This window comes from Brachyistius frenatus, unplaced genomic scaffold (genome assembly GCF_029030835.1).
Source record: "Brachyistius frenatus isolate BFR_SWC_R1_liver_20210118 unplaced genomic scaffold, ASM2903083v1 Contig_10, whole genome shotgun sequence".
In the NCBI taxonomy this organism is placed as follows: domain Eukaryota; kingdom Metazoa; phylum Chordata; class Actinopteri; family Embiotocidae; genus Brachyistius; species Brachyistius frenatus.
The window spans coordinates 7,783,071-7,803,952 of record NW_027210609.1 but is presented as its reverse complement, the minus strand read 5'-3'; the positions used below and the strand labels follow the sequence as shown (position 1 = coordinate 7,803,952).

General features: G+C 40.9%; 2 protein-coding genes across 2 annotated transcripts; one reads left to right on the top strand and one right to left on the bottom strand.

Annotated features, from left to right (window-relative positions):
* Nucleotides 1–201: 201 nt before the first annotated feature.
* On the bottom strand, nucleotides 202–1,407 carry LOC138616360 (olfactory receptor class A-like protein 1). The gene has a single exon (XM_069690604.1). The coding sequence runs from the start codon at nucleotides 1,292–1,294 to the stop codon at nucleotides 353–355; it is 942 nt and encodes a 313-aa protein (XP_069546705.1). The 5' UTR covers nucleotides 1,295–1,407; the 3' UTR covers nucleotides 202–352.
* Nucleotides 1,408–5,501: 4,094 nt separating this feature from the next.
* On the top strand, nucleotides 5,502–6,485 carry ora2 (olfactory receptor class A related 2). Its single transcript, XM_069690625.1, has one exon. It carries the CDS (start codon nucleotides 5,511–5,513, stop codon nucleotides 6,483–6,485), a length of 975 nt encoding a protein of 324 aa, XP_069546726.1. The 5' UTR covers nucleotides 5,502–5,510.
* The last annotated feature ends 14,397 nt before the right edge of the window (nucleotides 6,486–20,882 follow it).

Genomic DNA, 20,882 nt, shown 5'->3' with positions numbered 1-20,882 from the left:
CAAACCAAAACCCAAAGATCATGAGTTCAAGGCCACATTAAACTATTACTTGACTATGACAAGGTTATGATTGACTTGTTGACACAAATCACGTTGCAGGTCCACACACCGAAGTATTCAATTTTAGTTTGATTATATTTTTAATGAAATATACACAATGCATACTGTGTACAAGAAAAAGCCCTGTAACACCACTGCAAGTCAGTATTCTCTACCGCTATCTTCTATTAAAGGGTCTATTGTTTAGCTAAATAACAGTCATCCGTGCACAAATGCTTAAAATGATAAGGTCTGAGAGAACAACTGTGTTGTCTTGTAGTGGTGTTGGCAGGCTGTCAAGGAAGAGACAGAGTCATTTGTCACTCGACTCCTGGGTGTCCGCTGACAGTTGGTCTTGCTCAGCTGCGCACACGATTTTCGCCTTGACCTTCTTGTTGGAGGAAATGATAAAGTAGGGGCTGAGAGAGGCGTAGCAGGACGAGAAGAACACCCTCATATCAGCCACCACCGGTGACACCTTTGCCACCGTCAGCATGTAGATCCAGATAACGTTATCAATCCCGAAGAAGACCACGTAGAGAACCACCAGGGTCACCACTGTTTTGGCAGCCCTGGTCTCTGGCCCGCTGCCCTGAGAGCGACGGATCCCTCTCACCTGGCGGCTGTGGCGGTGGAGGAGCAGCAAGATGTAGCCGCTGGAGCCCAGCATCACGGCAACAAATGCAAAATCCCTCACAGAGACAGCCACCCCGTTAATCACATAGGACAGGCTGCCTCTGAAGTCCACATGACAGAAGCCCAGGTTGAGGGTAAATGCAGGGACTGTGCCGTTACGTGGAGCCATGGAGAAGAAAGGGGCTGCGATGCATACGGCCATATTGAGGAACCACAGCCCTGCAAAGGTGGGCAGGACAAGGGAGGGAAGAGCATGTTTCAACCTGGACAAACGGGGCCCAGCCGGGGCGATGGTCACTGCCTGAAACACACTGAGCATGCAGGTGATGCAGACCGACAAAGCCCGGCCGATGCGGTAGGCGTAGATCACCACCTTACAGCCGGGATCATTCAGCAGGTCCTTCAGGCCAAACACAGTCATGGTCTGGGGGACGCAGCGGGTCAGAAGCAGCATCAGGTTGGCGAAGGCCACGTGGCACAGGATCATGTCCACGGGAAGAAGCTTGGGATCGGTGTAAATGATGTGGGCGTACGCCAGCAGCACCACGGCGTTCCCCAAGATGCCCAGACCTGTTTGCAAGAGGAAGGAGACTCCCTTGATGGTCACACACAGATCCATGACACCAAGTCCTGCACTGGTCAAGATTTACAAAACAGACAGAGAATCAAATCTGTTGCATGTCAAATAAAATGTTTCCAAGATGATAACGTCAAGTTGCAAAAACACCAGAAAACATGACTGTAATTGTGTCATCTATGTGTTCTGTCATGCTCACCTGAAGTTGCAGACAAAACGTTATCGTGAATTAACTGTTGGACAGTCTGTGTAATTACAATTTATAATCCTCAATGCCCCTCAAGACCATTGGCCAACATTGCACTGTTCAGCCCACCGTTTGGCAAATTAATGCAACAAATCAAATACGACTCAGACAGTCTCAGAGGACGACCACAGCAAAGGAAAGCAGCACCTCTATCTTAAAATAATAAGATAAACAAAAGAGAAAACAAAAGGTGCCCATCCATATGGGCACCTTTTGTTTTTGTGTTTCTTTATAATTCCTCCTGTTCATACGTTACAAGTTACACAATTAACATGCTTCCAACAAATGGGATGGGGAACAAAATCCAGTGTCCTTATTCTGTACCAAAAATAATTCCTATGTTCATTTAAAATTAACATGAGTTTGAGTTAATCAAGACAATTATCTTCCTCTTAATATTTTCCCAGTCAGTGTTTACTGCTAGGGGCAGTCACTCAGAGAGGATTTTACACCAGAGAGACTTTTGCTTTGAAAATATCCATCCTGATTTGTCTAACTCCCTCAGATATGCCATTATGTTAGCTACGGATGAATGTTATTTTTGCATAAAACCATGAGTGTGGTCTATGTCATCCATCATTTACATTGGAAGCAGTTACCAAAGAGATCTTCTGATGGCCAGATAAACAGGAGGACAAATTACAACACGCAAAATCTGTTTAAGTGTACATCTGGAAGTGTGTTTCTTAAAATTTTTACTTTTCACAAAGACAAAAACAAGGGAAAGCCTCAGTGAAGCCCAGCTCAAGAGATTAGTTCAAGGGTTTAGTGTTTTTTCTCATCATAAAAAGTACCGGAGTCGCTTTACATGATATAAATAACATGTGACTTTGTATGTAAGTTTAGTCGTATTTTCTGGTCTTATATTCAAGATGTCACTTCTCAGTTTCTATTGACAGAGAGACTGAGTGTCAGTCCTTTGAAATATTACAGTGCTATTTCCCAACGGAGTAAAAAAAACAAAACAAAAAAAAAACAGAATTAAAGAAACCCTGTGGAGACAACAGTATGTGGTATTGTTGATGCAAAAGCAAAACCTGATGATGCTTTAAATGAGCCATCAAGAGGCTTTTACATGCATAGCAGGTGCTTCAGCGCGGACTCCCTTCCTGCTCCATGTCCTGGGAGCATGTTAAAAGACACAGAGGAGCAAGACAATTAGCCATATTACAATGCATGTCTGTACTAATTGGGGGCACAGGGACAACCAGTTGTTATTTATTTATATTGTAACTCTCTGCACTGACAGCGGGAGTTTGCAATATGTGCCCCGGCTTTCTAGAATTAGCAACTCCAAATGGCAAATGTGTCAAGAAAATAAAAGTCTAACCTTCTGCTCAGTTCTGGTTTACTGAACTGCAAAATTCAGATTGTGTGCTGAAACATTGTTCTGTGAGAGACTTGTTTTCTCTTGGGAGAGAACCTTGGAATAAATCACCATACGATATGTTATTTCCCTGTGTGTTTTTAACATGTTTACATGTTCAGAGAGCTAATTAAAATGGCAAGTACAAGCACGTCCTTCTCAGGGGATCGCAACATGCACAGTTTGCTTCGAGTTAAAAAAAAAAACTTTTTTTGTCCTGGTGACATGGGATTTGATTTCTCTTTGTTTGTGGCTGATCTAGATTGTTTTTCTTCATGGGACTAATTCAATTGAAATTTTAAACCGACTAATTCTGTTGCAATAATATCCTTTGAGATTAAGTACATGTTTACAGGTTTTCACTAAAACTATAGACAGTCTTTGAATCCACTATTGTTTTCTGTGCTTACCAAAATATAAGTGACATGTCATATTGCATTTCTGATTAAGGGTTGTCTTCATGCCTTCAAGTAATAATAACTAATAATTTTGCAGGTATATGACTTCGTGCACTATAGCCGGTTCATATCACTGTTTAAAAACTTGACAAATGAAAACAACCCTGTTCCATAGTGACTACCTTAGTGAACAGAAATGCACTCATCAGCTCATAGAAATGTCACTGTTTAACCTTTTTCTCCTTTAAGTATGCTTGTTGATGGCAGCAGCAGTGTTGATGGGTCGGGAATCTTCACTGCAACCCCCCCCCCCCCCTACTATGCCAGTTAATCTGTCCCACAGCAAAAATGTAGTTTAAGGAGCTTTTACCTTAGCAACGTCTGATGACTTTATTTGCATTGAAGGTGAGGGGACAAATGGCCTCCCATGACTTTAGATTGACTTTTGTCTTATTCACTCTGAGACAACTTATTCATTCAAACATACACACAAAACAATAGATATGTGAGTAACGCTCTGTCAAAAGCACAAACTGAGCTTTAAAATATTTTTTCATTGCTTTGCCTTCACAGCCGGTCCACAGAGACTTTTCATCAATTTATGTTTCTGTCTCTTTTGTTCTTTGAGTGGTTTTCTTTTTCTTCTTCTTTCAATAAAATGGGATCAATTCATACAGTCGAGACAAGTCAAGTAGCCAAACATCAATCTTTACAATCTGTACTACACTGTCTGTCTGAGGACCCTTGAAAATTGAAGAAAACTCCAGAATAGTGGCACAGTGATCCCTCCTCTGCACCAGATGTCATGTATTCAGATGCCTGGATAATAATGATGAAACTACAACACAGTGAAAGATAATGACAACAGCAGATAAAAAAGAAAGTGCACTTGGACCAGAAAAAGTGCTTCAGAGGAGACATCAAGCAGCCGAGACCACAATAAAATGAACGAAACTAAACTAAAATGAAAACAAAAAGATATGTCTTCATATATAAAGTTTGATTTTATTCTAATGTGTTTTTGTACCTCCAGGTCTGCGTGTCCTCTGTGTCACCTGGCTGCAAGACAAATTTTCTTTCAAAGACAAAAAGTAGTTCACTGAAAAAGAAAAGCTTGATTTAAAGTTAAAATTTAAAAGTGCTGAATAAACAATAAGTAAACCAATATCACTATCTACATTCTGCTTACATGGTGTTCAGATGAGGTTATTACAAATGTGACCAATTTCATTAATGGCCACATTGTAATAACATGACAGCAGTCTCTTTTAATTTCAATAGAGGACATGTGTCATCATATTCTCATGAGATATTGTCTTAATATTCATTACCAATTCCCATGTTGCAGTTAAATCATGTTACCTACTCAGTGATTTGTCTTTACAACATGCCCACAGTTTAGGTCTAATTCCATTTTTAGAACCTTTATTGCTGTGGATGAATTACACAATCATAAATTGGATGCTATGTCATACTCTACAAATGGAAAATGTGGGTGATCTGTCATGCAGACTGAGTGGAAATGTCCTCTGGCTTTTACTCTTATTTCATATTTCTCCACTGGAGGACACTGTGGCGTCGGTGTCTGACTAACCCAACACAAGAAAGGTCTCTTTAATTGGTCGTGGCTTTTAAAAATTGATTGCAGAAATGAAAAATACAAAATTAATGTCAAGGGTTTTACAGGGAAATCTATGTATGGGATCAATAATTAGAAAAATAACTTAGCAGCCTCTACTTAGTGAAAAAGTGACACTGAAAAATGATTTAAATAAAACAATTTTTGACAACAAACATGGGATTAAAGGATATTATCCTGTTACCAACACCATTTTCTATGTCCACCGACTGGCTCTTCGTGCTCTGTAAGTTATTACAAACACAGCTTTCTCTGTGTTATCCTGTTTGTCTGAAACCCAGTTGGGGGACAAAAGCAGTCATCTGAATTGATCTCAAGTAATTGGAGGCTGAGGGATGAGAAGTCAATGGACCATGCAAAACAGATCCAACAGCCATTAGCTTTTTGCAAATATAAGAACGCGAACAACTTGACTGCTTCAGGAGGAACAGGATCACAGTGTGTCAGGCACAAGGTCCACTTACATCTTAAATTTTGACTGTGTCGTGTAACCGTCTGCTACGACTTTTCTGATGTACTATGTGACATTTGGTGCATGACAAACAATTCGTCAATAATGTGATTTTACAGATTTTTTTTTTTTTACATTTCCTTTCATGTCTGCAGGCATGCCATCTGAGGAGTTTGTTCGAGGGATGCTCTATCTGTCCCTCACGGTTGTAGGAGTTCCGGGTAACGCCGCTGTGATCGTCGCATTCCTCCTCTTGCTCTTCCAGGAGAAGCGGCTCCTCGCGGCCGACGCCATCGTCCTGCACCTGGCCTGTGTCAACCTGCTGGTGGTGGGTGTGCGCTGTCTGCTGGAGACCCTCGCCTCCTTTCATCTGGCCAACGTCTTCGGAGACACGGGCTGTAAAGCTGTGATCTTTGTCTACAGAACCTCCCGCTCCCTCTCAATCTGGCTCACCTTCCTCCTCAGTGCCTACCAGAGCCTGAGTATTGCCCATCCTGGATCGCTCTGGGCCTCTGTGCACGCCTCGGTAGCCCACTATTTGTCTTTTGTGTTCCTTTTCCTCTGGGTCCTCAACACGTGCATGTCCTCGGCAGCCATAATGTTCTCTGTCAGTACCCAGAATGACTCCATCCTGACGAATGACAGCATTAATATAGAATTCTGCTACGTGCAGTTCCCTTCAAAGTTGTCCAGAGAAGCCAACGGGGCAGTCCAAGTGGGCAGAGATGTGGTGCCGATGGCCCTCATGGCCCTCTGCAGTCTCATCCTCCTGGTCTTTCTTTACAAGCACAGCAGGCACGTGAAGGGACTCCGCAGCAGCGGCCGTGGTGGTGGTGGTGGTGGCGGCGGGGGGAGCGGTGGCGCCGAGCAACGAGCTGCCAAAGCCGTGGTGGCCCTTGTGACCTTATACGTGGTCCTCTATGGTGTCGATAACGGGCTTTGGGTGTACACCCTCACAGTGAGGAAGACTATGAGCTCCTCGCTGATCTCTGACCTGCGTATATTCTTCTCCTCGCTGTATGCAGCACTAAGCCCTGTGGTTATCATTGCGTCTAACAGGAAGGTGAACAGCAGGCTGAAGTGTGCAACACAGGCTGTCCAAGTGAAAGCCACGTGTCTTTCTACATTGTGAGGGCCGCTGGGATGGTTGGTTGCTTAAAGAGCTGGAGAGGAAGCTGAAGTGTAGGTCATACGTGGGTCATTTTGTATTTCATTGATATGTGGCAGGAAATCTTCTCTGTCTTTGTAGTTTTAGAATTTGTGAGTTTAGAATTAGGTGGCTTTTTCTTATAAAACACTGTTCATGAGACTTTTTTCAGACATATTCCAATGTTGCACAAAACTGATAGGAGCTATTGAGTTACTGTGTCTAGTTTGGGAAGAAAAGTGTCGCAACAATCTTGCTACACAGAACAAGTCTGTACGGATCTCTGCTGATCTCTGATGTTGTTTGTGTTGGTTCATTTACTATGTTCCCTCCATCTTAATTGAGTGGAAGAATTGTAGTCGGATTGCTCAACGTAGCTGTCAAATGACTTCCAGCTGCCCATTTAGCTATAATTAAGGCTTTGAGTAGAATCTAACAAATGTCCCATGGTAACGAGGCAGGTTAATTGTGAGAATTGATTAAAAAACCTGATGCGAAAACGATATTCTTAAAAAAAAAAAAAAAAAAAAAAAAAGGTGAAAAAGATGTTCATTGCTCAATAGTGAATTACTCAATACGATGCTAACGATGTTACCTTAGTTCTCCGGGTACAGTTCTAAAAGGAAGACCACTTAAGGGACACAAAAAAATACATTTTGGCACAAGTTCTGAGGAGACTGCCGTGGATGTGGCTATGTGGGAATTTAGGAGTCATTATGTAATTGCCGTGTCTCTGGGAAGCAAGGGCAGGGAGACAGAGTGAGGACAAAACAACTGCTCTGAGTGACAGTCCAAAAGACATAAAGTGGGGCTGCCAGCACTCTATGATCCTGCAATAACTCTAAAGCGCAATCAGTGCAGCGCTATTCAACTGCTGTCGCAATGCAGGTAAGGAGGAGGAGGAGGAGGAGGAGGGAGGGGGAGGAGGGGTCCTCTTTCGGTGCTTGTGCAGAACTGTTGCATTCACCAGCAGGTTGACATCAGTAGACATTTAAGGCCATATCTTTTTGTCACAGAGCAACATTGATATTTATTGTAAAAGATACAACCATTAAGCCCCCATATAATGTGATTATGCTTTTCGGAGCTCTCTCCAGATGACAAATTCCATGTGTCTTACTCTTCACACCACTGAAATCTGATTGGCACTTTATACAGACTCCGGTGGAATGAAGGATAGAAAACATGGATGCTTTCATGAGAGCAGTCGGCGCGCTGATGCCTCTGATGAGGAGGAACGTTGACGCTGTTCAACGGTTTCAGTGATGTCACTCTTTCGTTTTCTGTCAGGAGAAAAGTGGCAGATTAGTTAAAAGGAACAAATACATGTAAGACAGGTTCTATTGGTGTGTATGCTCAAGTGTGTGTGTGTGTGTGTGTGTGTGTGTGTGTGTGTGTGTGTGTGTGTGTGTGTGTGTGTGTGTGTGTGTGTGTGTGTGTGTGTGTGTGTGTGTGTGTGTGTGTGTGTGTGTGTGAAGGGTGCGCCAGGCAGGCCTCTCCCTCCACAAGACAGGACCTGTTTTCTCACCATTTTCTATCCCTCTGGAGTCTTTTGAGCCCGATGAATGCAAGGTGCTGTTTAACATGTGGAGACCAAACCCACACAAATGTAACCCTCTATTACTGTCTCGCTCTCGTCTCCAACACCCTTCAGCTCCAAGAACTAATCCTGCATATTAAACACAACTTGCAAGCGCCGATAAATGCACACATTTTGTTACCTGTTCAACCTCAACTCACCTGCTTGGCAAGGCAAGATTTGTGAATTGCACAAGCCATCTGGAAAAAAAATAAAAGAGATAAACCTACAAAATCTTACTCTTTTTTTTGCTCTGTCTGCGGTTAGACAAGGTAGACAACACAAACCTGTGCAAAAGCAGCGCACAAGAAAGCTGTCAAGCTGTCTAGAGTGTTCGGTAAAAATCTAAATCGATGCGTTGCACTTAATCCTGCCAGCCGATGAACTTCTGCCGCGCCTGATGTCAGTCTGTTTACCTGCACCAGGTACAGGCATTTTTGTCCCCCTGTCCACCAATGGCAAAGCAGCAGCAGGGTTAAACCTCCCCCTTTTTCTGCCTTGAAGCCAGTCCACACCCTAACTCAGCCCTTACTCAGGAACGTCATCTCCTCCCCCACAGAAAGCTTTAGGAAACACACAAACAACAGAATCTGAATCACAGCACCCATGATGTACAACTTTAAGGAGTTTATGCTTGATAAACAAAAGAAGTGGTAACAAGCATGATTGAACAACGACAACAACCGCCCAATGTCAATAATTTGACAATAATAAATGAAACTGGTTTACATCTATATTATCAGTTAAATCCAGAAACTTTAACTGGTATTTTGTGGACAAAACTACAAGTAAGGCAATAATCCTATAAAAAAAATCTTCTCACTGGTGTTTTTTTTTCAGTTAAGAAGAGTTCTGGCTGACGATAGCAACTTAAAACTTCGGAGCATGTTACTGTGGGGAAAATGTATCAGTAATAAACACGTCCTGAGGTACTTTCAAAACCCAAATTTTATGGAAATGACAGACGTATTAAGCCCTTTTTCAGTTCACTGATAACGTCTTTGCCTTTCCTTCAAAGGGATGTTTCTTTAGGCCTGTTGTTTAGAGGATTTATTCCCTGTTTGAGGGAAGCTACTGATGGAGACTGCCATTGAAAAACTGTACTTTTAAAAAAAATAAAAATTTAAGTGCTGGGCTGATTGTAAAAATAAAAAGCACATCTTAGTACATGGCTTTAGTTCTTTTTTTCTTGTCATAAATGAAAAAAAAATAAAAAATTGAATTATGCCAAAGTAGCGTGCTGTAAACGTCCCCTCAAAATACCTGCCAGGAGTTAACCTGAGTTTAACACAGTTTTATTTAATTTCTTTTACACTTCTTAGGTGCAGAGTTGGATGTGTGTGACCCATTTCCTTGCATCCACCCAGTTTAACCGATTGCCTCAGACGGAGGACACACACGGTCGAGTCTCAGCTTGCCTGGAATGCGGTGCTGCACCTTAGCAAGGAGGTTTACATGTAAGATGGTGAGAAGAAGATTCATGCAACTGAGGCAAAAGTTAGGTTTCTTCTGTCTCAACAAACACACCAATACTTCTTTATTAATCCTGATTAACATCCATTTTGTAGGACAGGCTGAGATACAGGTTTAACATCCACATAAAACTGCCGGTTGTGGTGGTTTAATGGTTGACTTTATAGGTCTGCCAGTCTGATTTTAATAGACAATGTAGCAGCAACATTTAAAGGAATGGTTCTACATTTGGGAAATAAGGATTTTTATTTTCTTGATGAGTGTTTGATGATAATATTGATACTGCTCTCATGTTTGAACACAAACTATGCAGCTACAGCCACATGTCTAAGTTGTGAGTGTGAAAACAGTTTGTGGTTATACAGTTAAGTTTGGACAGAGCCAGGTGAGCTGTTTTTTCCACTTCCAGACTTTACTGAAGGCAAACTGACTGCAGGCAGCTGCACAAGTATGTAAGTGAAGGTTTTTGAAAGGCACGACTGTCCAAACTAGTATGAGCAGTGACATTAGTAGCCACACAAGCGCAACACTATCTGTATGATCTGTGCGTCTGTATAGCAGATCATGTGGGCTTCTAGTGCACCGATGAGGACACAGACCGCGCTGAGGATTGGGTAGGGGTGGTGTGGGGGTATGGCTCAGAGGCCCGGGGGCAGAAGCCTGCTGCAACTCCACCACTTTCAGGTAAGATATGCACCGCTGTGCTGAGACTTGAAAGTCATTCAAGATGCACGGCTCCTTATCGAGCCGTATATCACACTGCAAGGAACAGGAGGAAGAAGAAGAAGGGGATATAAGGACTTGAAGAAAAAGGTGGTGGAAAAATAAACTGTATAAAGCAGTATGGAAATGTTGTCATATGAACTTCTGAGAAAATAATTAATATTATTATTGTTTCACCAGAGAGACAGGGGTGACAGCTTGAATTGGCTGAACTGAAAGCAGAAACACACCCTGACATGAACCGAACCATCAACCGACATTTGGCTCATGCTTTTTTGCTCAGGGGTAAATTTGATTTTGTTTTATCTTTATATAGGTAGTCTCTCAGAGATCAAGATATATTTTTAAAGTGAAAAATAGAAATAAATGTATATCAGGCAGGAACAGGCTTCATTGACATGTCAGTTTGCTGAGATTTATCCTTTGATGAGCCAATCCAATGTTCCCCGGGGGATGCTGATTCATGATGAGTGTTGTGTGAAAGCATAAAGCAGCGCCTAGATTTTAATCTCTTCAAATGATCGCAGTTAAAAGGCAGCTAACACAGTGGAAGCTCAAACAGGGGGCTTGAAAGTTGAATTAAACTCTAGGAATGATACTGAAGCTGCATCTGCAACTACCTGCTCACTGCACAATTGTATTTTTTTCGGGGAAAAGAAATGCCTGACTATTGAACCAAATGCAAAATGTAGCAATCCTAAAAAAAGGAAAAGACAAATTGTGACGTTGAGGATCTTATGCAACACTTGTCTGAACATACAGCAGGTACTCATCCCGAAAAAAGTTTAGATATAGATAATTTGTATCTTGAACAGGAATTATCTAATGTGGATTTTGAATCGTATGTTCAGCACTGTCAAAACTTTAAGCACTTTATAGTCGGTCACAAATTTATTCTTCAGAATGGCAACAGCCCCAAACATACAGGCAGTCACAAAGAAACAATCTTCAGTAACTGACAAAGATGAAGGAGTCCTGCAAAAGACAGTTTGTCCCACAATGAGCCCAGATCTCAACGTGATGGAGTCAGTCTGGGATTACATGAAGAGACAGAAGACAAACTAAATCCAAAGAGGAACTGTGGAAAGATGCTTGGAACAATCGTGGAGCGTTGGTGCTGTTTTAAAGTTAAAGGGTGGTTACAGCACGTCTTTTTGATGTTAAATGTAAAGTACACATTTTATGTTTTTGCCAATAATTCAATGTGTTTGAATTTTAAATAAAAAGAGGAGTTGAAAACAAGGGAGAAATGATCCACTTTTATGAAATGGTCTTCACATGCATTTGCATTTTACTCTTCCACAGAAATGCTGTGCTTGCTTTCCTTCAACTGTCAAATGCAAAAGTAAGTTAACAACTGACTGACGGGTGTAACTTATTACCCAGGTGTTTCCTTTCGCTTGTTTGTTCACACGTAAAAGGGCAGTGAGTGTTTAGCCTTTGCTTCAGTCTCTTTAGAAACTGGACAGCACACAGCAACATGAAGACCAGAGGAGGGACTATGACTGAAAAACTATGTTGGAAGATAAAACTAAAAATGTCATTGAGAAGTGGAAATTGGTAAATAAAGTACAGCAGTGTAGAAAGTTCTAAAGAAAAATAATCACAGGACCCGTTTCATATGGAAAACAACTGCAGGCAACAACAGGAGTTTGTGACATTACTACCAGTCCAGAGAGCGCAGATGTAAAATTAGAAGACACGGACTGCAGAATTACAGAAACAATACTCCGAGAATCAAACCTCTTATCAGCAGCAAGAATCAAAAGGATTCATGGAATTTTTCCACAAAATGCAAAGACAAGCCCGAGAGCAAAGTTTTATGAACGAGTGAGACCAAAGTTAAACCTTTTTCCAAAGTAAATGAAAGCCAAAAGTGTCACGAAAGGCAATGACTGGACATGATCCAAATCAGTCACCTCATCAGTGAAACTGTTTTTTTTTTTTTTTATATACCGCTCCCCCGTTTGCATTGTAAATATGAGCCTACAGAAAGCTCTGTCAACAGGCACAAGCACCTCCAAACGTCACAAATTAGTGTGTTATACACGATCTCTGTACCAATCCAAGGTGTAAAAAAACATGTTGTGGACTGTTAGGAGGATGGGGTGCAGTTCGTTTTTGGTGTCTTGTTGAAACCGTCGTGAAACCAGTTTTTCTTTCAGATTATACAAATGAGATGTAATGTGTTATTTAGTGAGTTTTAAATGTGATGGGTGATGGATTTTTTTTTACCAATAAAAAAAATCATCAGACCAACTTTTCCCCCGTGTTTGCAGTTGTTTGTGCTTTGCTATGCTAATTATCTGCTGGTAGTTGCTTCATATTTACTGAATAGATACAGTGAGAGTTGCGCTGCAACAGGCGTATTTCCAAAAATGTTAAAGTACTAATTTGTTGGTATCGTATCACTACTATGTTTTATAAATCACTGATTTAAATTGGTTGGAAATCAACCAGCAGATCCAACAAAGACCTTCAATTAGAGAGAAACATAACCTTTTTCCATGTTCAATTTTACATTGTTGCAGGATCCTGCCCTTTATCTCTCTCATCTTGCCCCCTAAATGCCGCAAAGGTGGAATTTTCCATGAGCCACTTCCCCGAGTTCGCTGTGGAATGCAGACAAGATGGAGCAGGCCTGCACAGCACGGCGTCTCAGCAGTAACAGTGTGTTGAGGTGCTTAGCTTGTGCACATCATGCCCACCTCCTTAATTCTCCCTTCAGGGGGTTAGTTAAGCTATTACTCAAACTGCAGCCCTGGCCTGTAGTGTCGGTGGTTGCCACCGCTGTTGTTGATTGTTGTGAGGACCCTGCAGAGGACTTTTTCAGGACCAGTTATCTCAGCAGACTGCATTCTCAGATTCTGTGCACTAACCAGTTCATAAAGTTTGAATGTTCTCATTGCATCATTCAGCATGTTTGTCCTACGTAACTCCAACAATTGCCGTGAAAGCAGCAAGATTTTTTTAACACGACTCTAAATTAAAAGCTGTTAGAGACGTTTACGATTGCTACGACAGCCACAGATTGCTATCTGGGCCTCAGAGCAACAGACCTTGTAAAGTTATACAACATGGGGCATGTGCTAACATAACAGCTGCATATATCTCATCTCACCACAACCACCTTTCACTCAGCTGAAGGAAGTGCAGGATAACGTGTGGAGAAAATTACGAGCACATTGTGCCTCTTTATGGAGCCAAACCTGCTTTTTGTGAAAGTCTAACAGGAGGAAGCCTGAGGGTCTATACACATTTATCCATACACTGTATATGCATGTACAGAGAGCTTACATACATCACATAGTCCCACACTATGTAATATGGAATGTATATAAGATGACAAATTGCCCAGAGTGGGGAATTGCTGGCATGTGATGATAAAGAGCGTTATGAAAAATGTAGTCTCCATGTGCTTTTTCAGAACAAGTGGTGTCACTCTCCCCACTTAAAGCTAAATAATAGATCTGACGGATCCTCTGTGCATCATACAGCTGCTGTCAGAGTAATTACAAGAGACATGAGTGGTACACTCACACTGCCGCATCAGAGTTTATACAAGTTGAGCGTATCACAGTATCAGTGTAGCTCGGAGGCTGACACGTTTCTGCTCTCCACGGTCTGCTGAGGTGGACGTTCTCACAAATTAAAGGCACCCTTGCCGGTTTTGTTGTAGCTGCTACTAAATCGTCACAAAGTCCAACCGGATCAATTTGGACTTGTGTGTTGACAATCGCAAAATTTGCCGTGAGCTCAGAGCATATTTATTTGGAGTTTGGGCTGCAACAAAATCAGGCAGTGCTGGAGATGGGGGAGGAGAGAGTGCCACCTGTTGATTTTTTTGAAGGTATTACAAATACAGGGGCAATTTAGAAAACACCAGTGGAGTGAAAAAAGGTTTCTAAATAAGTTGGGGCAATATAATATGGCTGAAATCAATATCACAATATTGATTAAAAAAAAAAAAAAATTTACATTATAACAAATGTATAGCAAAACTGATGGTTAATGAAACGAACTGTGTTTCACTGTTTTACATTTCTTCAAACAATCCCGAGACAAACAGCACCGGAAACCATATTTATATAACAGCCACGGAAAAAAACCCTATTGGCCTCAGTAACATTAATTTGAATGAAAGAGCGACACCACTTCCTGTGGTATGTTTTTCAATGCTTTAACTATATACATGTGTGGAGTTTGTGCAGTTTGTCTATGTAATATTCACATAATTAAGATGAGTGACAGCAAGAAGAATATTGAATTTTTATCCAACGCACACATCTATAAGACTCTGATTGTCCGAAGAGCAACAGACTTAAAATCATAACAATACAGTATATGGCAATGCAATGCGAGTCTAAACAATTATTTTAGTGCTTCGATTTATTTTTTGAAGTGCATGGCTGGATTAACTGGGCAAAATTGCTGCTTAGCCCTCGTTTCCTCCAAGTATAGCGGCACAACACGCTGCACAGTTTCATTATATTTTAGACCCCAGAAACCAACCAGCACTTTAATACCGATTCTGCCTGGATGAGACACAATTCGAAAAAAGAATATTCACCTTGTGAAAACAACATTAACAGGTAATTTGGGTTTATAATTTAATTTTAACAGGTAGGCAACATTACATAGCAACGTAGGACTGAGTTGATAATATTCTTTAGTGGAGTAAAACTTCCAAACAAATTTGTAAGTATTAAGAACATAAAAAAAACACTTTGGTTGTTAGGTGTCCCTGTAGGATTCGGGCAGTGGCGCACTTAGTTCATTTTGCATAATTGGTCATTCGGCTTTGCTTTCTTGGTTAAGTTGTGGTTGATTTTGGAAGTTAATGTTTGTATTTACACCAACAGTACACTAAAGGCATATATTAACAGTGAAGGCCAGCAGCATGAAGCAGCTCTACATTTAAATGGTAGATTCGTGTCTTGCATTTGTTTCATTTTTAAAAGCCTGAAACTTTTTTTTAACAGTTTGACAGATTGGCTTAAAGTGGTACCATTTGCACAACTTTTATTCTCCCTAATAAATACAGCTTCAAAGTTGTTTAAGCTTTTGTAGGAATTCTTACATATTAAGTTGTGGCGCTGCCAAAAATCCACCTAACAGGCAGTTCTTCAGACCAGTTCTGGTCCCGACTGGACTTAGTGCATGTATTCCTAATTGTTCTACCTCACCAAACACATCCACTCAAGGATTTTTTTTTTTTTAGCCTTGTCGCTGTCACACTTCAGTAACAATAGAGTAACAACATTGTCCTGGCAAAAAGACAAAAACATGACTTTCCACATAAGAAGCTTATATTAATGAGACTAGAGAAAGTAAGAGCTGTCAGTTTTACTGCAAAACAGAACAATGGAGGAATGTGCCAAATAATGATTCTCTCATGTTTTCATGTTATATCTGCTGACACCATGCAGTGCATTCATCCTATCCAGCTGTGTCTTAAATCGTTAAACAAACAAGGCTGCATTCATGCAACATATCCTGTGTTTACACATCTGTAAAGTGAGCATCATTTAAAAAAAAACTAAAAAAAAAAAACCACAAAGAAAAGGACGGAAAAGGCTGAAGTGCAAATTTGTGGCTCCATTTATGGTCATAAAGATATTGTAGGCAGCCGAAGCTACTAGTTTTCTCGAGTGGCACTGGTTTTTTAGGAGTAAAAAATGAACTGAATAATGCATTGAGTCATTTGTCTGGAGGAGCACCACAGTAAGCCAGACGATCAATGGTGCAGCAGCAGTACCCGATTAGCCTCCATTGAACTGCCACCAGCACAGTCTTGTTGGTCGTAGCATTAGAGAACTGTTGTGGTGATAATTTCTGAATTTGTTTTATAAGAGATATTTTTTGAGACAGGCAGTTAATGTTCAGCAACTGTGTCTTCATTCTTGAAAACAGTACTCTAGATAAACAGCATGCTGTCCTTCAAACACAACAGGTTAATACAGTATTAGATGTCAGAAGAAAATTTTATTATTTTTCCTCACCAAGGCAATCTAAAAAAAAAAAAATGATATAAAGCATGATGCTCCTTTTTCCAAAAAGAAAAGAAGCTTTTAGCAGCTGTACAACAGCATCAACATAAAACCCTCATCGAATGTACATCCCCTCTACCACCAACCTCTCCTCAGCCTTCATCACACTCACACATAAACACAGAGAAAACACATCTGGCCCATTTGTGTGGATGGTGTGAGACCCATTTCACCTGAACCCTACCTCTACCGCCTGTGGTCCTTTAAGATACACTCATTAACAGTAGAGGGCATTGGACACATCACCTCATCACCTCCCTGCAGGACCGAGGCCCTGCACCTGACCTTGGAAAACATCCAAGCCGGCAGCACATCAGGCCTCAGGAGGGGAGAGATGCTCGGGTTACATGATGAAGGTCAGCACACGGCAGCTTTGTTGCATGCTGAAGAGCTCTGCTCCTCTAGAGACGAGAGGACTTTTCCTGGTTTCTCTCTCCATATCATTTACGGAGAAAGTAACCTCTGAGTGTACAATGTTCTGACACTCTGACTGATCAAACCCTTTGTAATCAAATGTTCAGATCACTAGTCGGGCTTTGGTTACAGCCCGCATTCATAATTGATGGCCGATTGTGTTTCCCTCACGATGCTCCAAATGTAAAAATCCTTACAGCCGGCCGTACCCTTGAAACTCCATCTGGAAACTAAAGCAGACATCTGAGCAACATTCCCATCATGAAGCAAGACCACCATTCACTGACACTTTCATCTGAAAATACCATCCTGCTTTCTTGGAACAGAGTAGGCGGAGACAGAAACAGAAAAGTCCATTAATAAGGAAGATAGAGTCTAATGTGGAATCGATCTGTAGGTCTTTTAATGATTAGTAGCCGTTCATTGATCAAGCACTTCAAGACAGGAACAAAGAATGTTTTGAGTGGGAGGAATCCTCTGCTCTACTTCAGAAATTAGTCATCAAACCTCCGAGCTTTCTTGTAGACAAATTTTTTTTTAAAAAAAGTATGAAGGTCTCATTTATTGATCTTTGGTAATCCATGATATGATATGATTTGATTATATATGATCTCTTATGGGAGACTCAATGTTAATCCACCAGCAAATATCAATATTTGGATGTATCTACTTCTGGTATTTATTCTACTTTAATGTTTTCAGTTATGCTAGCGGCATCGCTCAAGGATGGGCGGATTTTCATTAAACTAGGTTGAATCCAAAAACTGTGTATAAAAGTCAACACAGTCTCCAGGTTTGAAAAGTGAAGCCAATGTGGAAGTGCCTTGAAGTGCAGTACCACTGAGAACCACTAGGCGCTGGCTTCAAAATACCTCTGGCTACAATAGACTTCAATTAAAAAAGCAGTAAATTCTATTAAATACAAAGTGGATAAATTCTTTCCACAAGTCATTATGGTGTCATTTATTAAATATATTTCTTCTGACCAGTGTTCTTGTGGTCCTTCTGAAAATAATTCCATCATTAACTAGATATTAATCCTCAATGAGAGATATGTTTGGGGGCATGCCTGGTTTGTTTGAGATACCTGGGTGTCGTCACATTGCCGGTATAGGTGGATGCTCGTGGTGTTGTGGGATTCTCAGTCAGTCAGTCATATCCACACCCTCTCCTACTTGTCAGCTTTAATCTGCACCAAACTGAAAATGGAAAAAGTTAGCAATTCGCTGGGGAATACAGTGGAGCATTTCACAGCCAAACTTGGTGGAGACCAGGAAAAAGAAGAGTAAATATTGGACTCTAATTCATCAGGCACCCAAATACAGGACTCCAAAGTAATGGTGACATTGTTTTGGTTCTGCTGCATGTGTAGTTTGATAACACAATCTCCATATTAACTTGAAAATATGATAATGGTAATATGTCTATTGATGTGTTTACATCTTGTTTTACAGCCCGAAAGAAAAGAAAAAAAATAATCCTATGAATGTATTCAGTGTATATTCAACTGCAGCGAGCCGACAAATACTTCTGCGTTTTCTTGCAATACATTTTGTGTTATCTCATATTGAGTTTTGCATGCCCTCTGAATACTTTGCTTCCCCTTGCAATAACTTAGACATTTTCTCTAATCCATGGAGAAAAGTCTGACTTCTACTACGATACAGTATTACGTACTATGTAGTAGCACAAGTTGGTGCACACTCAGCTGAAACAAGTGTGATTCAAGTCTGTATTCTTGCAATTAGAAACATAAGCAGAGGAGCTAATTCATTTTGCTCTCTCGATGACTGCTGCTGAAGCTGATTGAGAACGTAGTCGTAACCCCCTAAACGGGAAGTGTATTATAATGTGGTAGATTATGCTTAAATTGTGGTAGATTATGCTTATGCTATGCCCATTTATATATATATATATGTTTGATCCAGTCTTTAATCAAATGCTATTATGATACTAATGTAACCCTGTCGACTCAGCATTAAGATGTGCTGTACACAGCTGTGTGCCCAAGGTCATGAGAACACGAAGTAAGTTTCGGTACGTGACAGCTCGCACGCGAGCTGCACTTGTTACTCCTCTTTTGAAACATCCGAGACTAAAGTCCCACCCTACTCTGTATAAAATATGTAATATCGAGTGCTCAGATCAGACTCCAACAGAGAGACCTCTGGTTGATGTTGGGCTCTACGTGATATCATGTATGCTGAAGTTGCTGAATAAATCAACTTGCTGATTGAATCTGCCTATTGGTGTCTCTGATCAAAACAACTCGGTGGAATCAATTGGTGAATTCCAACAATAACTGGACTGTACCAACAAACCAACTGTTCATACGCATTAGGAGAAAGGCAAAACTTAGAGCAGAGAATGCACAAATTTCACATTTCACAACATTATGGTCAAACCCTATCTGATGTCAATGGTTAAATCACCTCCATACACCTGTGCAAATTACACCATCAAGAAAAAAAAAAAATCATTTTCACCAGGTTCCCTGAACTGTTTTTCACAAAAATGTAGCCATGAGGGCTTCAGCACAGGGACGAGAAATGCTGATTGTACGTCTTCTGGATTCTCGCCAGGTTTTTTGTGCAAAAAGCAAAATCTGTACGTGTTTATCTGCCAGTGTGCACTTATTTTTGACCTCTGAATTTGTTGTCGTTTTCATGCTGCAACACTACTTTTCTAAAATAATGGTCTGCGCTTCAAAAAGAAAGCAAGCAGCAGGAAAATAGTCTCGAAAATTGAAATAATTTTGTTACTTTCCTCCCAGGAGTGAGATTGAGATAAACATATTTTTAGTGGATTCAGGAAATGGTGTATTCTTACTGATGTTTGCACAGATTTGAGGAGGCTATAGGAGACTTGTCGGATATCAGCATCAAAATCATATGGGTGACGCGGTGAAAAGGAATTTAAAAAAGTGTGTACTTTCATGAACCTCATAGCCAACCATGGATTCTATAATGCTGCTGTTTTTTTCTGCATTCTATACAGTGGAACGCATAAAGGTCAGAATCTGCTAAGAAAGCATAATAGATTGCAAACGAACACAAAAGTGACACCTGACAAATTCGAATGTATATTCTCCTGTCTGTCTGTAATGTGTCACATTTGCAATGCATTACATTGCTCAGCATCGGCCCTCCCTGAGAAAAACATGCTGTTCCTTGCTACAGTGCATTATGAAAGGTTGCAAATGGGCTAATTTGCAGCTTTGACAGCACCAGCCTAAGCAAAGGCGGGTAGTAATAGGTTTTGAGGTGCCGCTTCAGCGACTGCTGTGATGGGAACGACGTGGCTGAAAGTAGCCATAGGTCAGGCTTCTCTGGAAACTCCGACAAATTAAAAACAGAAAACCTTTGACATTTATCATGCTAGGAGTCTGCAAAGGTCATTGCCTGTACTTGCTGCTTTCATTTTCCTTCCCCGTCCCCTCTGGACATGTTTTGCTGTGATTGCTTATAGCCTGCTGGAGCTGCAGCAGGGGGAATCAGGAGCTGCGATTTCAGAGAAATACTCACACAATCACAACAGTTCTCATCTAAGAAGCAGATATATGGAGTCTTTCCTTTTGTTTATTTACTGCACCATACCAGTTGTTAATGGGCCTATCATGATGATTAGTGATCACATCAGTTTCATCAGGATGCTGTTTAGAAGTAAACTGCTGTTGTGTAAAGAACAACCATAGGTATTTAATAACACACTGAAATTCATTTCTGAATTCCTCGCAATACATCATTCCACACCATAAACACTCAAAAACGTGTAATCCCACTGGACCATGACTGTCTCATTTAAATGTTAATATAATTCCCATCATTCATAATTTAATGTGCTCCCTGGCATTTTACGTTCATCTCGGTAATGCTATCTTATGTGACAAGCCAATTTACTGCTGGAGTTGACCAAATTGCTTCAGCATTGTAATGCTAACACCATAATAAATCTTTGACATACTGTTCCTCCTCAGGTAATAAAAGAAAATAATAGAAAGTTACACACGTTCACCGTGAAATCCATTTTCATTGATTTCCCCGGCGTTACACATACACAGAGATTCTGCATTTAAGTTGGATACGACGCAGCTAAAGAAACATTACGTCTGAGGAATGTGCCAGAGATGGCCCCCTTTGCCCT